General features: G+C 39.5%; 1 protein-coding gene across 4 annotated transcripts in view; it reads right to left on the reverse strand.

The window, feature by feature from the left end:
- Positions 1-15,008, reverse strand: part of NFIA (nuclear factor I A) — a 391,127-nt gene that overhangs the window by 133,524 nt on the left and 242,595 nt on the right. For all 4 annotated transcript variants that reach the window (XM_065911941.1, XM_065911922.1, XM_065911931.1 and 1 more), the window contains one exon: positions 5,718-5,792. In XM_065911941.1, the coding sequence (XP_065768013.1) occupies positions 5,718-5,792 (75 nt within the window). The remainder of the gene's footprint in view (positions 1-5,717; positions 5,793-15,008) is intronic.

Consider the following 15,008-nt stretch of genomic DNA (forward strand, 5'->3'; position numbering starts at 1 on the left):
TAAAAAAGAATTTTACGAATGAACTGCAAGTTGGATCTTAGCAACGATTCCCGCGTGAGAATACAGAAGAGTGCGCATTTCTAAAGCAGCAAACAGCCACTAGGGTGCCACCTCATGCCAGGCTGAGCGGACGCCTTCCTCCATTCACTCCTGCTCTCCATTGACAAACACCTCGGGAATTCTGTAGCCACCCAGCAGCCTGGCTTTGTGGCAGAGCCAGGACGGTTCAGCTGTTGGATTTTAATAGATTCTGCAGCAGTGCAACGGGAACCCCAAATGGGTCTGGGTAACTGAGAGTGGTTTTCACACCCAAAGATTCTAAGGCTGGCCACAGTGTACTGAGAACCCTGGCTTTTCAAAATTCCAGGGCCATGAAGTCATCCCCAGCCACGAAGTTTACTTAACCCTTGCAGCCGGCTCGGGTGTACAAACCACGGCTAGAAAATTAGAACCCGTCAGGCCAGAGTCACAATGGCCTGTGTGTATTTGTGGTTTTCCTCTTCTCCCAGTGAAGTATTTAAGGTTTCAGAGTCACTCCACCAACTTCAAGTAAGAGAGTCAGCACTTTAGAAGGAAATGGGCAGAAGGAGTGGATTTTTTTTTTAGGGAGGATTTTCTGGGTTCATACCAGGAAGAATATCTGACAGCCTCAAAGCACTCACTCTGAGGAAGACATTGGTGCCAAATAAACAAGAGAGGGTGCTGACAGAGAGCGCTATCTAAGTGGCATCAGTCAGCCGCCAGTGGAGTGGGCTCTCTCTGTAGCAACTTCATGGGAGACAGACCCATCTGAAAATGCTTCTAGAAGGCTTTGTTTGAAAATGCAGCATCATGTCAGAGCCATTTCAACAGATGGTTCCTGTCTCTTTCCTCACAGTATTATGCTAAAACAACTCCAGTGATTCTGCACCTCATTGTTAGCGCTTGTAAACCCCCTCCCCCAGAGCAGCGAGGACTTCTCCCTTCTCTCTGGCAACGTGTCTAGTGGTCTGTATTCCACCCTCCCTCCCCCAGAGCAGAGTAATAAATAACCAGAACTACTTTCAGATGGTCCGAGCACAGGGAGGGAAAAGAATGAATGTACATTTACTGTTATGCTACAGAACTTGCTTTGCTGCTAAGAGAAACAGAACTACCCTTTCTTGCCTTTCACGGACTCCGGATGATGCAAAAAATTAAAAGGTAGATACACAGGGGGCAGGCTTCCCTTGTAGCTTGGATGGTATAGAATCTGCCTGCAATGCAGGAGACCTGAGTTCAATCCTTTGGTCAGGAAGATCCCCTGGAGAGGGAAATGGCTACCAGCTTCAGTATTCTTGCCTGGAGAATCACGTGGACAGAGGAGCCTGGTGGGCTACAGTCTATGGGGTCGCAATGAGTCAGACACAACTGAGCAACTAACACACACACACACACACACACACACACACACACACACACACGAGGAGGGGGTAAGGTAAGAGGGGACTTGCTGGGAGACAGCAGCAGGAGCCTCTGATTCCAACAAGTGTGTGCAAGTGAGAAGGATAATTAAATGTCGAGCAACCTTGTCACTTGACCCTCATCTCTGAATGTGCAAGGCTAAGCTGGCAGCCTTTCCTTGAGTTTCTCTGCCACTGCCACCCTGTAGTAACATGATTATAATCAACAAACTTAGCACATAGTTATTTCAGTGAATCCTCATGAGGAAACACTGAAATAGCATCTCCCTCCTCTATTAAGTTTAAAAGGAGGAAAACTAAAAACAGAAACTAACTGGAAACCTGGGGAATGTCAATATTTGTTTAGCAAATTTAAAAATTAAATTCAAAAGATCCAGAAAGAGGAAAAATTTTCAAGCTAAGGCTACCATCAGTGTGAATGTTCTGGACTACGTATGTGGTTACAGTTAGTGGTGATTGGGGGGACTGGGTGGGGCTGGGATAGACAGGAGGAAGATAAGAACTGTGGAACACAGTGGAAGAAAGTCTAAGATAGTGAGGACATTAGAAATTTTTACCTTTTATATCCAGGTAAAGGCAAAACAAAAGGATCCCTAGTTGGGGAAGTGGGAAGCACAGGTGATTTGTAAGGAAGTGAGACTGTTCCGTAACAATGGATGCATTTGTCAAAACACACAGAATGTAAAACACAAAGAAAGAATCTTAATATAAACTACAAACTTGAGCTAATAATAATATATCAGTATCAGCTCATCAATTAAAATGACTGTACCACACTAACAAAAGATGTTAATAAGAGAGGAAATTGGAGAGGAAGCCATATTGAAATTCTTTATGTTCTGTTAATCTAAAACTATAAACTTAAACTTCTCTAAAGTCTATTCATTAAAAAGGAAAAAATCAAACCTGAAAGCAAATCCAGAAAAAAACTGTAATTAAGTACTTTACTTGTTTTGGTCTACCTGAAAATCATTTTAATTTTTTAATGCACAAATTAATAATTGAAAAGTTTATCAACTCTAACAACAAATCATAATTTAGTAAAAGTACAGAATCTTTGGGTTGTTTGCTTCTATAATAGTTATAGGAGTGTGTGTGTTAGTTGCTCAGTCGTGTCTGACTCTTTGTGACCCCACAGACTGTAGCCTACCAGGCTCCTCTGTCCATGGAATTTTCCAGGCAAGAATACTGGAGTGGGTTGCCATTCCCTTCTCCAGGGAATCTTCCCAACACAGGGATTGAACCTGGGTCTCCTGCATTGGCAGGTGGATTCCTTACCACTGAGCCATCAGGGAAGCCCTACAGTTGGTTACAGGAGAGGTCATGACCAAAATGTCTGCAGGCAATTGAGTACAGCAAAATGAAAAGAGCAAATTTCTGAACTTTGAGCATCACTGATTCCTTCATCTATAAAAAGGGACAATGACAGCAACCATGGGAGGACTGAATGATGTCTAGCACAAGGCCTGGTACTTGGTACTTGATAAACTCTAGCTACTCTAATTTTTCATATTAGTTTAGCATCATGCTCCTTCCAGGACTAACATCATGCATGAAATCAACTTACATGTCAGTTAGCTTATCTCTATCTCAGGGTTGCAAATGCACCCCAGCCCCACTTCTCAGGAAAAAGTGTCACTGCAGCATTTAAATGGATGCTTAGCATCTCTACCGTGGGGAAGGGGGCAACACTGTAAGGAACAGTCAAGGATGTTGACTCCATCATGTGACCTGAATGTTTAGTCTTTCAGAACAGTGTGTGGGTGAGGAAGCATGAGCCGGGGATCCTTCCCCTAGCAGCCAAGGCAATCTTGAGACACAGACCCTGACAAACCTAGATTATAGATCTGTGAGAGGGAGGGGGCTCTGCATGGCACTTTGGCCTGAAGCCACAGTTTCGCTGACACAGCCCAGTCCCACTCTTGCCAAACAGTTTCAGTCAGCATGAGGCCATGTGTGAGTGAATCCTAGAGCGATTACACAGCAGAGTGCAGAATCGAAAAGCATTTGGGAGCCGAAGGACGCTCAGGATGCCAGGCATCAGCAACACGGCCCTCCTCACAGGGACGTGAAACAAGCCAGGTCCCTCTGCAAGGTTCAGTGTGAGGACCAACCACAGCCCCTGGCAGTCCTGAAGGCAGGCTGAGAATTTCCTTGGCAACCGTGTGGGGCAGACTGGATGGAAGTCTAGTCAAGATGGGCCCTGAGAAGCCTCGGGATGTAAGGCCTTAAAGGACACAGACAGCGCAGAAGGAGGCTGCGATTCTGAGGATGGTGAGCAGTGTGGGCCTTGGCCTGCAAAGGCCTAGGTCTGAGGACACGGACAGTAATGAAGACTTCAAAGGAGGCACAGCGGCCGGGGTAGACTACAGAAGGTCTTGGGCACCAATCTTAAAAGGGTTTTCTTTACTCATTAAGGCTAAGGTGATATCCTGTAAGGGATCTATGAATGAATGATTATCCCAGTAATGCCATTACTGGGATACAGTTATACATATACTCTATATTACTATTAAAATTATAAGAAAAAAGTAGGATGATGATCACCTTTTAAAAATCTTAAAAAGTAAAAGATATGCATTTGAATGCATTATCATTTGTCAATGGCTAATCAGCTGTGCTGTGGCAGCAATGTACCCTCCAAATTAACAAGATAACCTTGTCTCCAGCTCGCTGTTGGTACTCCTAGATCACTTCATAATATGGCAGCAACTTCTCCATTCCAAGTTATAAACTTGCTGCTCACAATGCTTCATTCTCTAGGTTTAACATGCCTACACCAGAACATTCCAGCATTAACCAAGGACTCCTGGCGCTAGAATTCTAACACTAACCATGGTTACCTTCTTGCTGTTTCCCTGTCTAATCTCAGGCCGCAGATTTCTTCAAGTTCCTTTGGGTTAGTCTAAAAGTACAGATGCTAGCACTACACAGATTTAACCTTTTGCCCACTTGTTTGACTTTGGATAAATGATTTAACTAGATCCTTAATTTAACTCATGTGTAAAAATGAGAGTAATATCTTAACTGACATGTTTATTGCAAGGATTAATTTTATGTAACATACATGAAAACCTATGCTTAGCAGACAGATTCTCTTTTCCTCTACCCCTGCATTCCCTGCCCATACCTTGTATCCCACTTTCTGGACTTCTAAGAAATAAGAACAGACAGAACCTGAGCTTGTGAGAATCAGGATAGCTTGCCTTGCTTGATCTGACATCTTGTCATGAGACTGACTTGCTTACTCAGTCAAGCTTGCAAGACTGTAATACAGTGAATGGAGGGTATGAACTTGAAATAAAAATATTTACTTTTACTCCACCTCATTCCTCAAAGAATTTGATGCAGCTTGAAACCAACTTCAACAATGCAAATTTTATCTACAAGTGGTATTTTTAAGTAGAAAGGGTATAAAATTAAAATTTAAATATTCGGTATCTTTTCCCTTAGTACTGGGACATAGAACACCACAGTCAGTGTAGATATGTGTTCTTTTAAGGTTATCCAGAAACTTTTATTCTATTTTTAACCATTAAGCACCATAGGCACAATGCCTAAGGCCTATAATGATCTTTCCAAGGCCTGCAAAGTTATCTGAAATATGATGAAAATTATTATTAGGTTTTTGAAGTATAGTTGATGTATGATACTACATCAGTTTCAAGGGTATTGTAGGTACACTTTTAAATAAAAACAAAGAGAAGTCTTTGTGGGACAGCAACAGTGTGTGTGTGTGTGTCTGTGTGGCGGGGTACAGGGAAATGGGGGGGGAATCCTATACCTTCTCCTTGGACTGTCTGAATTATATCATAGCCAAATACAGTCAATAACCCTTTGATCAATGGAACAGGGTGGTGACAGGTACTTTTAATTCACTGTTGTTGGTGATTATTGACAAGCTGGTAATGATCATGCTGCAGGGTGTCACTCACGCTAAAGGCATTAGCATCCTTTTAAAGGTCAAAACCAAATTCTTTTAAAATGCAGAATTTCTTAGAAATCCAGAAGCTTCAGAACTTCTTTAAACCAGGTTCACACTATCAGCTAGGAAATACCTGAGACACTCAGGATTTCAGTTCTTTCCCTATGTCTCACATTAAAATATTTAATTTTTCCTGACTTAAATTCTTGGCTGTCAAACAAACTACATGGCAAAATGCTTCCAATGGGTGTATGAAAAGGAGATTCTGAAAGCGATTTACGTCTTTAGGAGGCAAAAGGTAAGCAAAAACCCAAGGCAAAACTATCAAATCAAAGCAAAATTATACTTACTCTGTGACACTCTTACTAGCTCAGTCACACTAAAAACACCTGATGTGACAAAACTGTCCTGGAAGCCCAAATGTCCTGGGGAGACAAAAACAAAAGAAACAAAAGTGTCATAAATAGAAGACATTTGACGAGAGAATTCCAAATATTAGTTTCATTGTGATTAGAAAATGTGAAGTCTAATTTCATATTCTGTTCTAGTTAGAGATATGTGGGAGGGTACAGTCATTTAGTTATGTAGATGGTTTTTTGGTTTGAATCTTTGAATCTAGGGGTTATGGAAAGCTATGACACAACTGGGTGATTTTTGAAATGGTTAAAAAAAGAGAGTTCAACAGGAAATCTGAAACAAAAGATGATTTAAATAAATGGTTACCTTGGCTGACCTCTGAGACCTTCACAACTGGGATGAAAACACCCTACCTAAGAATCAGCTAGGATAGCTAAATTCCATAACAGTTTTTAAACATTATTCTCTAAAGAAACATCTGATAGGGATTAGCTATCCATTCATTCAAACCAAACAAGATTTAAAGCCGTTCCCTTCACTTCAAGAGGCACCAGAGTGACTCTTTAGAAAGCCAGCCTGCAAAGAACAAGCCCCAAACCTTGAACCATAAACACAAATTCTTTTAGCACAAATAAAACTTTCTAAAAGGTAATCAACAGTTCAAAATGACTTAATCTCTGAATTTTGCATCTGCTTTATTTTTGCTGGATATAATTAATTTCCCTTAAGATATCTGATATTACATCTAATCATCCACTGCTTATTTATTTTTATGGTATATTTGGGAACATATTTATAAATGGCAAGAAATACATAATTTCTGCATGTCATTTCCCTCTCTGCCTCTAAAGTTTTCTGACTGTGAGTATCACAGGTGGAATCTAGTTGAGAGATCTGTCTATAGAACTAGTGTTAACCTGTTTTAAAAACAGGGTCAAGGAGTAGTTGGTGGAAGGGTTTGTTTTTTTTAATAACTATTCTTTGAAATAAGAAACATACCTTTAAGAAACACAATGTAAGAAAATGGACTAGTCTAAATGTATAACAAATAATCCATAAATATGGTTTATGTTAGTCATAAAAGTTAGATTTTGCCCACTACTAAAAGGAAACAAGTTTACCTGTCTATGCAGCAATAAATTTGTTAACCATCATGTACATAAACATATGCAAAAAGAAATCACCAAGTTTTGGAGAATTATAAATGGATCTACAAATTATTCTTTTTCTGTTGGCTAAATTGGACTTTTGCATAAGAAAGATGTTTTGACTGAGAATTAAAAGACAATATTCAGTTAATTCTTACATCAAACACACAATCTATGATATTTTAGAAGAAGTGGTTCTAACTTTTAGAATACGCAATAATCATACTTTACTTTATAAAAATAAAATGGCACCACATGTGGGGATGGATATTAACACACTTTATCGTGGTGGCCATTTCATAGTATATACATCAACTGAATTATTGCCTTGTACACTTGAAACTCACATAAGGTTTATGCCATTTATATTAATTAAAAAAAGAAACACATATATACACCACCATTTTTTTTAAAAAAGACAAAATTCATTTGAAGAAGTGACTAAGAAATTTCACTTCTTAAAACAACCCACACCCAGGTATTCGTTTGACTTTTATTTGGTAGGTGCCTGAGATGTTGCTGCCTCTTGGGTTAAAAGAACTGAGACGTAAAAATAAATAAATAAGTAAAACTCTAACAAAGTCCTGGCAAAACAGAGCATAATATCTCTTTCTACTGTGACAGTGTGAACATCACGTTTACCCCACAGCCCATAACAAAGGAAATCCAACCACAACCTGCATTAAGTTTGACTTAAGACCCATCTAACAAAAGGAAGGAAATTCAGAGCTGAATGCGAAAATCTGGGTTTATCTCCAGCTCCTGCTCATCTCTGTCTGTGTCACTTGCTTGCGGGCTGATACTTGTTTCAGTTCCAACCTGTGAAATTCCTTATTTTAAGGACGACTTAACATGAATTTCTAAGCAGAGTGAATGTGAACATACTTTAATCCTGCCTCCAGAAAAAGCAACCAATGTATTTTGAAAACTTAGTTTAGATTAGCGCAAGGACTTGGGAGGGGGAAGCCCAAGCGTTCATCCATTCAAACCATCATCCTTCTCCTCTTCTTTTGTCCACCTCTTAAATGTTGGTGTTCTCCAACATTTGTGCTCATCTCTACTTATTATATATTTCCTGTGTTATTTTATTTCCATGCTACCAGCTACCAGGCTTGACTGTGATATGTGTGAAAACTAGAAAAATATTTGCTTGGTTCATCATTGTATTCAATACCTGGGACAAAGCAGTTAGCAAGCGCATATTTGTTGAATGAGTGCATGAATCAATCTATAGGCCAATGACTCTCAAATCTTTAACTTTTGCCAAGATCTCTCTCCTGGGTTCCAAAAACATAAATCAAAATATTTATTAGATATTTCTATCCAGACAGCCTACAGGTATCCTTAGACCCAACATGTCCAAAGTCGAGTTCCTCTCCTTCTCTCCAAAAATCTGTTCTTATTCTTTGAATTCCCTACTTCAATGAGCCATCCACCGTTCATCTCATTTTCTATGTTTATGTCATCCCTGACTCTCGCCTCTTGCAAACACCCACATGCAGCGAATCCCCCCCCTGATTCCACTCCATGCGTATCTCCATCTCTCCCTCTTGACTGTGGCACTGGCTCTTCACACTTCTCACCAGCATGATGGGACAGCCTCCTACGGTCTATATCATCAGTCTTGGCTTCTCCTCTAGTCTGCTTCCCACACTGCAGCCAGAAATGTCTCTCTGACAGGCAAATCTGATGATTCATTCATTTTTCAACAAATACTTCTTGAGCACCTCCTCTGTGTCCCCTGTGTCAGACACTGGGCCAAGGGTTTAAGACACAGTCCCTACCTTCAGGAAATTTATAGTCTAGGATTAGATACAGCTGAAAATGAGTGCCAAAGAATGGATCCTTTTGAACTGTGGAGCTGGAGAAGGCTCTTGAGAGTCCGTTGGAAGACAAGGAGATCAAACCACTCAATCCCAAAGGAAATCAACCCTGAATATTAATTGGAAGGACTGATGCTGAAGCTGAAGCTGAAGCTCCAATACTTTGGCCACCTAATGTGAAGAGCTGACTCACTGCTGGGAAAGATTGAGGGCAGGAGAAGGGGGTGACAGAGAATGAGATGGTTGAGTGACATCACATACTCAATGGACATGAGTTTGAGTAAACTCCGGGAGGTAGGGAAGGACAGAGAAGCCTGGCATGCTGCAGTCCCTGGGGTCGCAAAGAGTCGGACATGACTTAGCAACTGAACAATGACAACAAAGGGAATAAATAATAGTAAGGACGCAAATAGGAAAAGCTTTAGAAACAGTGGTCAGGGAAGGTCTCTCTTTATGCACTCCAGACATGGCTCGGAATGAACAAACACAGTTCACATTGGGCTCAATATGCTTTCTTTCCTTTTTTATAAAAATGTTGACAGAACATCTTATTTCTGTCTCTTATTCTCTCTCATCTCTAGCAGTGAAATCAAGCCAATATGCATCTGAAAAACTATTAAAATGAACCACCCAAACAGTCCCTCCAAACTAAACAGGACAAGGACAGGACAGACAAGCCATTTAGACAAAGCTTCCAATCAAGGAGGTGATAGAAGGTTCCCTGAGGAGAAGTGTCTAGGTTGTCCTATTGTTTTGATATAGTTCATGTTTTGGGAGACCAAATAAAAACAGGATAAAGGACAGCATTATTCAATGGACATAAGGGGCTAAAAAAAGTCTAGTCCCACACTTAAGCTAGCATCTTGTATCATCCTGAAAGTCACTGTAAAAATAACAACTGGATCCTCCTCCCCTTCCAGCAACCTGCCTCCTAAAGTCTATTTTAGTGGAATGTCTGTAATTTAGAAGATGAAATATATGTCAGTGTACAAAAACCAGAAAAATAAAAAAGAAGTATTCACAAATCCTGAAGGAACCATCCCCTCACAGTATCATGAAACTGAGTCACATTGCCTTGACTACTTCATGTTTATAATAAGTCCCCTAGGAAAGACCTGTGTAAACACTCCATGTAACTTTAAATGACTATGAAACTGGTTTTGTTCCTTCACCAATTATTTGGAAACCCACTGATGAACTCTAGAAGACAACAACGAGAAGTGAAACCTGAGAAATGATGGAAAAAATGACACAGCTAACGTAATTACTAAGCAAACCTGAGCAGATTAATATTTTGTTCTTACTAACACAAACCAAATCACAAAAATGACTTTCAGGGAAATAACACTAATCTGGGTGGTCTACTTTATTGCAAGATGAGAGAAAAATAGAAAAGACAATACAAAGGCAAATTTAAGTACGTAATTCTGAATTCAGATGTTAGCATTGAGAGAGCTTCAGATAGGAAGCTGAGTAAACATTCCCAAAAGGTCCCAGGATTTACATTTTGAGTAGGGCCTCTCAGAAATGAGTGCAAAACATATACTTTGGTTAAGTATGCCTTAGGTGAAAAGCCAGACTGCACACTGTCTAACTCTCTTCAATTCTGAACTACTGTTCAGGAGCAATTGTATAGGAGACTGAAATAAGGACCAGATTCTTTTTCATTTTAGATAAAATGGCTAAAAAAGTTCAGTCGCTGAAGTCTTGTTCAATGAATTCACAGTTAGAGTACAGATTTCAATACCTTGGAGTCTGTCATACTCACAGTGGGGAGGGATTAGACTTTCTAGACAGGCAGAAATACAAAGAGCTAAATTCTTTTATGGGTGGTTAGGAAAAGCAGCTTTCTTTATCTTGATGATATCAGCAGTTATTATGGAAAATGCTATTAGAAGTCTCTTCATCTTATGAAGGAACTGAATATCTATCTACCTCTTAAAGAAAAAAAGCTTGATTTGCAGAGACATAGGTACCCTTGCAGAACGGTTCAGAGGTCAGGGAAGAAATAAGTGGTAACAAGCCATCTGGAAGGCTGGCCTTTAAAGAAAGTTGGAACATCCTGAAACAGAGCTGATGTATTTGAGGAGGAAAGTGTATACATGAGATGATATGCTTGTTTGTTCTGTTGGAAGAACAAAGGCAGGACGCTGCAGTGGTTCAGTGGTAAAGGAATCTGCCTGCCAAGGCAGGAGACGTGGGTTCCATCCCCAGGTTGGGAAGATCCCCTGGAGGAGGGCATGGCAACCCACTCCAGTATTCTGGCCTGGGAAATCCCATGGACAGAGGAGCCTGGTGGGCTACAATTCATGGGACTGCAAAGAGTTTGACACGACTTGGTAACTAAACAAAAAGATCAAAGGCTCTCAGCTCTAAATTATCAAATTTCATCTAGCCAACGGATGGAGGCACACTGCATAAACAGGTCCTTTCACAGGTACAGCCCACTCTCCACATAAGGGGATGAAGAACCCGCAGATACCAAAGCCAACCGTGCCATTTTACACAAGGAACTTCAGCATCTGAGGAGTCTTGTATCCTTGGGGGTCCTGGAAACAAGGTCCATGCATATGGAGGGTCGACAGTAACCTCTATCCTCTTTTGGTAAATGTGGTTCCATCACTAGTAAGACAAGCCAGTGGCCAGATCTCTGCATGCTTGAGTTCCTCAAAGGGAAAGAGCTCCCTCGTGGTCAGGCCATTTCCATTCCACAAGTACTCGGGACTGTCTGTGAACTGCAGGTCTTGGACAAAATCCTGAAGACACTGCTCTCACAGAACTCGAGTTCTCCTGCTCCTGAAGAAAAGCTGACCTCATCAACTCTGTTCCTCCCTGGAATTTTCATTCCTGCTTCGGTGAACTCCCAGCTGGCTTCTGAGCCACCCAAGGGGAGGGCATGTGGCTTCTTCCTCTTCTCCGTCCCCCACGGTTCAGCCCATACTTATCAGCTGTGCTCATTCAATCCTGCTGAGTAGAGTGTCAGCTTGACCTGCCTCCCGTAGTAGACTCCTTGTCTTTATCTGACAGTGATTTGTCTTCCTGTCCTCCTTCAGCACCCCTACAACAAACCAGGCAAGAGCAGGCTATGTCTTCTGATCTGACTCTGCCCACAGAGCCCATCACAATCCCTTTTCTAGGTGTGCAATAAATATTGATTCAGTGATTCAGATGAGTACTTTGAGACACCCTTATTCAGTAGCCCTCTAAAGCACTATGTTAATCACTTTAGTTTACCTCCAGTCACATGTTCCTTCTATACTTTTCTTTTGGAATATCTTAGAAAACTGATTTTTTTTAAGGGGGGGTGTAAATATGTCTACTGATCCATTAAACCCAAATTTTAAATTTTTGGTCTGTGAACAAAGACAGAGCCCATGGGATGGCAAAGCAAGAAGAAGAAACTGGGACCCTGAATGATGGTGTAGAGTAGAACCTCCCTGCAAACTTAGCCTATCATCTGGAACAGTTACAAAAAGAAAAATAGGTTTTAATGTACTTTAACCACCTTATTTTTTTGGTCTTTATTATAGTAGCCTAGTACTTAACCTAACCAACATAAGTGCCAGTCTTTCCCTTTAGAATCAAAAGTGCCACAAATTAGCAGTCCAGTCTGCAAACACATTTTGCTTGGCTAGCAGAATACTAATTTTTTTTTTTTTGCACATGAAAGTTTTTAAACTGAGCATGAGCTTACAAATATACCACATTCCCCAGTACACTTTATTGTATTTCATTTATTTAAATGTTCTGTAAGGCCCTTCTAGCCAAAGAAATTTGTGATGCCTGCTATATATCTTCTCTTCATGTTCATCTACTAGCATAGCAGAGACAGAACACATGGTTGGTTGTTGTGTTTTGTCTGAAAATAAAACCATCAGTATTTCATGATTTCTTTGAGAATAAAGTTTAGATGTATTAGCTAAGTATTTAAAGCTCTTCAAAATCTGGCCTCTAATATATCTTCACAGCATTTCAGGTAGTAGTTCCAATATCATCCAAATATTGGGTTGGTCAAAAAGTTCATTCAGGTTTTTCCATAAGATGTTACAAAAATCCCCAGCAAACATTTTGGCCAACCCAATATATATTCTGTGTTGCAACCAAGATGTCCCACCTGTTGGTCTCCAAATACAGGTATGTTCCATCCTCCATGTCAGGATTCATATCAGCGCTTCCCAAACCCTGTTATGTAGAGTGTGTGTGTGTGTGTGTGTGTTTGTGCTAAGTTGCTTCAGTTGTGTCTAACTCTATGGATTGCAGCCTGCAGGCTCCTGTCTCCATGGAATTCTCCAGGCAAGAATACTGGAGAGGGTTGCCATGCCCTTCTCCAAAGGACCTTCCTGATAGTCCCCCCAGATTCTCCACCACAAACGAGTTAAAAATAAAGATACAAGTACATATAAGATAAAGATTTCCATAGTAAAAATAGTGCAGAAAACACTATCACAACCACCCTTAGAGAATGACGCGGAATATTTACATATTAAAGCCTCTGAGAGTTTCTTACAAACTTTCTTAATATCATTTAACTCACAATTTCCTAAATAATTTGACAAGGATACCATTTGTTTTTGGCAAATGTCCTTTTGTTCATATACTGTTCTGCTCCTTTTCCTATTTTCCCCCATTTGGTTTATGTACTAAAGTGCTGAGGGGATATTAGAATCTGAACTCTTTGAGCTAATTCACACCTTTAAGGCAAGGTTAAAGGATATTCCCAATCTTAACTTGCAATCACTTTAAAGTATCCAGATTAGGTAAATGGATCAAGCCAGTAACAGGTATTGTAAAGATAAGTTACCTAGCTGAAAAATTCATCGGTAGAACAACTCCAGGTAGTGTTCATTTTCACCAAAAGCATAGCTTTCATTTATCCAGTATGTACTACGTGTTTGCTACTCTGCTACATACTTTAGACATATTAGCTCTAATTCTTCCTGTAGCCCTGTGTAGTTGGCAGTATTCTGATTTTATAGAAAAGGAAGCTTAAGCTCATTGAGGTTAAGTGACTTGCCCAAGGACACACACCTAGTGGCAGAATTAGGGTTAGAACACAGGTTTGTTTAGTTCTCTTTATATAATGTATTTTATTGCATCTTAATCCAACAAATATAATACCAGAGACTTGATTATCCAATCTAACATAAAAACCTCGTCACATCCTTTTACCAATTCCTGCAGTTAATAAGGGAAGAGTAGTATTTCATTAAATTAAATTTGATGGCTCAACTTCACTATCAAGAGGGTTTATGACTTTGAGTTACAAGTGATTAGGCATTTAATTAAAGGACTATGTCTAAAAGACATCAAAACATCTAAATAAAAAGTGGGAAAAGATTTTTACTTATTTGTATGTTTAGAAATGTTTGGATGCATAATATCATAGAATGAACTAGAAATGACAGGATCTTAAAGATCACTTAGTAATGGAGTAATCATCATTGCGTCTTAAAGAATTTTAGACTAATAAAATAATGAGCTTTGATTTTTTTAAAATAATTAATTAATATGTTTGCCATGCTGTAACTTCACTTCACTTTTCCTCTGGAACAGGCAGAATAAATCTCCTCTCTCTTCCATTTTGCTGCCCTTCACTCATTGAAAGACAGTCCTCAGCCCTTAATTTTCTCTTCCTCAGGCTAAATACTCTCTTTCACTGTTTTGTCATGTGAGCCAATTAATTTTCCCATGCCCTTAAACATTTAGACTTATACATTTATTAGACCTATAATAAGCATAAATGGATATTCTTCAAGCGGACCCAACCTCAAATTAGTTTAGTACAAAAAGAGAGAAACACTTGCTTTAGAAAAAAATTTTTAAAGCACCATAAAAAAAAAAGTTCTTAAAGAGAAAATTTTGCTTCATGTTAGGAAAAAGTAGCTTCTATATAATTAATATAATTATTTTTATTTTATAAATATATTAAAATTAATGTTATCTTTTAATGCATCATAAACTTAAAAATATTTCTTAATTAACCTGGTTTTGAATTAAAAGAGGCTTTCAAGCAAACTTATTGTTTCTATGTTCTGAACCAAAGTTTTCTCTAAACTTGGACAGTAACAACTGTTAATCTGCAAATGGATCAAACTATTTGTAATAGCTTCAGTTTCTGCTTTCAAACTCATACATACTGGAGAAAAAATAAGGAAATGCATTCTCTGAATACATCAGAAACTGATTACCTTAAATGAAATAGACATGAAACTAGATCACCTGAGGGCTACCCTGGTTTATGGATGTAAAACAGGAAAAAAAAATTTAATGCCTATCATTCTGTTCTTTCTTTTTAGGTTTAATTCACATGGCT

Source organism: Muntiacus reevesi, chromosome 1, assembly GCF_963930625.1.
Source record: "Muntiacus reevesi chromosome 1, mMunRee1.1, whole genome shotgun sequence".
Classification (NCBI taxonomy): domain Eukaryota; kingdom Metazoa; phylum Chordata; class Mammalia; order Artiodactyla; family Cervidae; genus Muntiacus; species Muntiacus reevesi.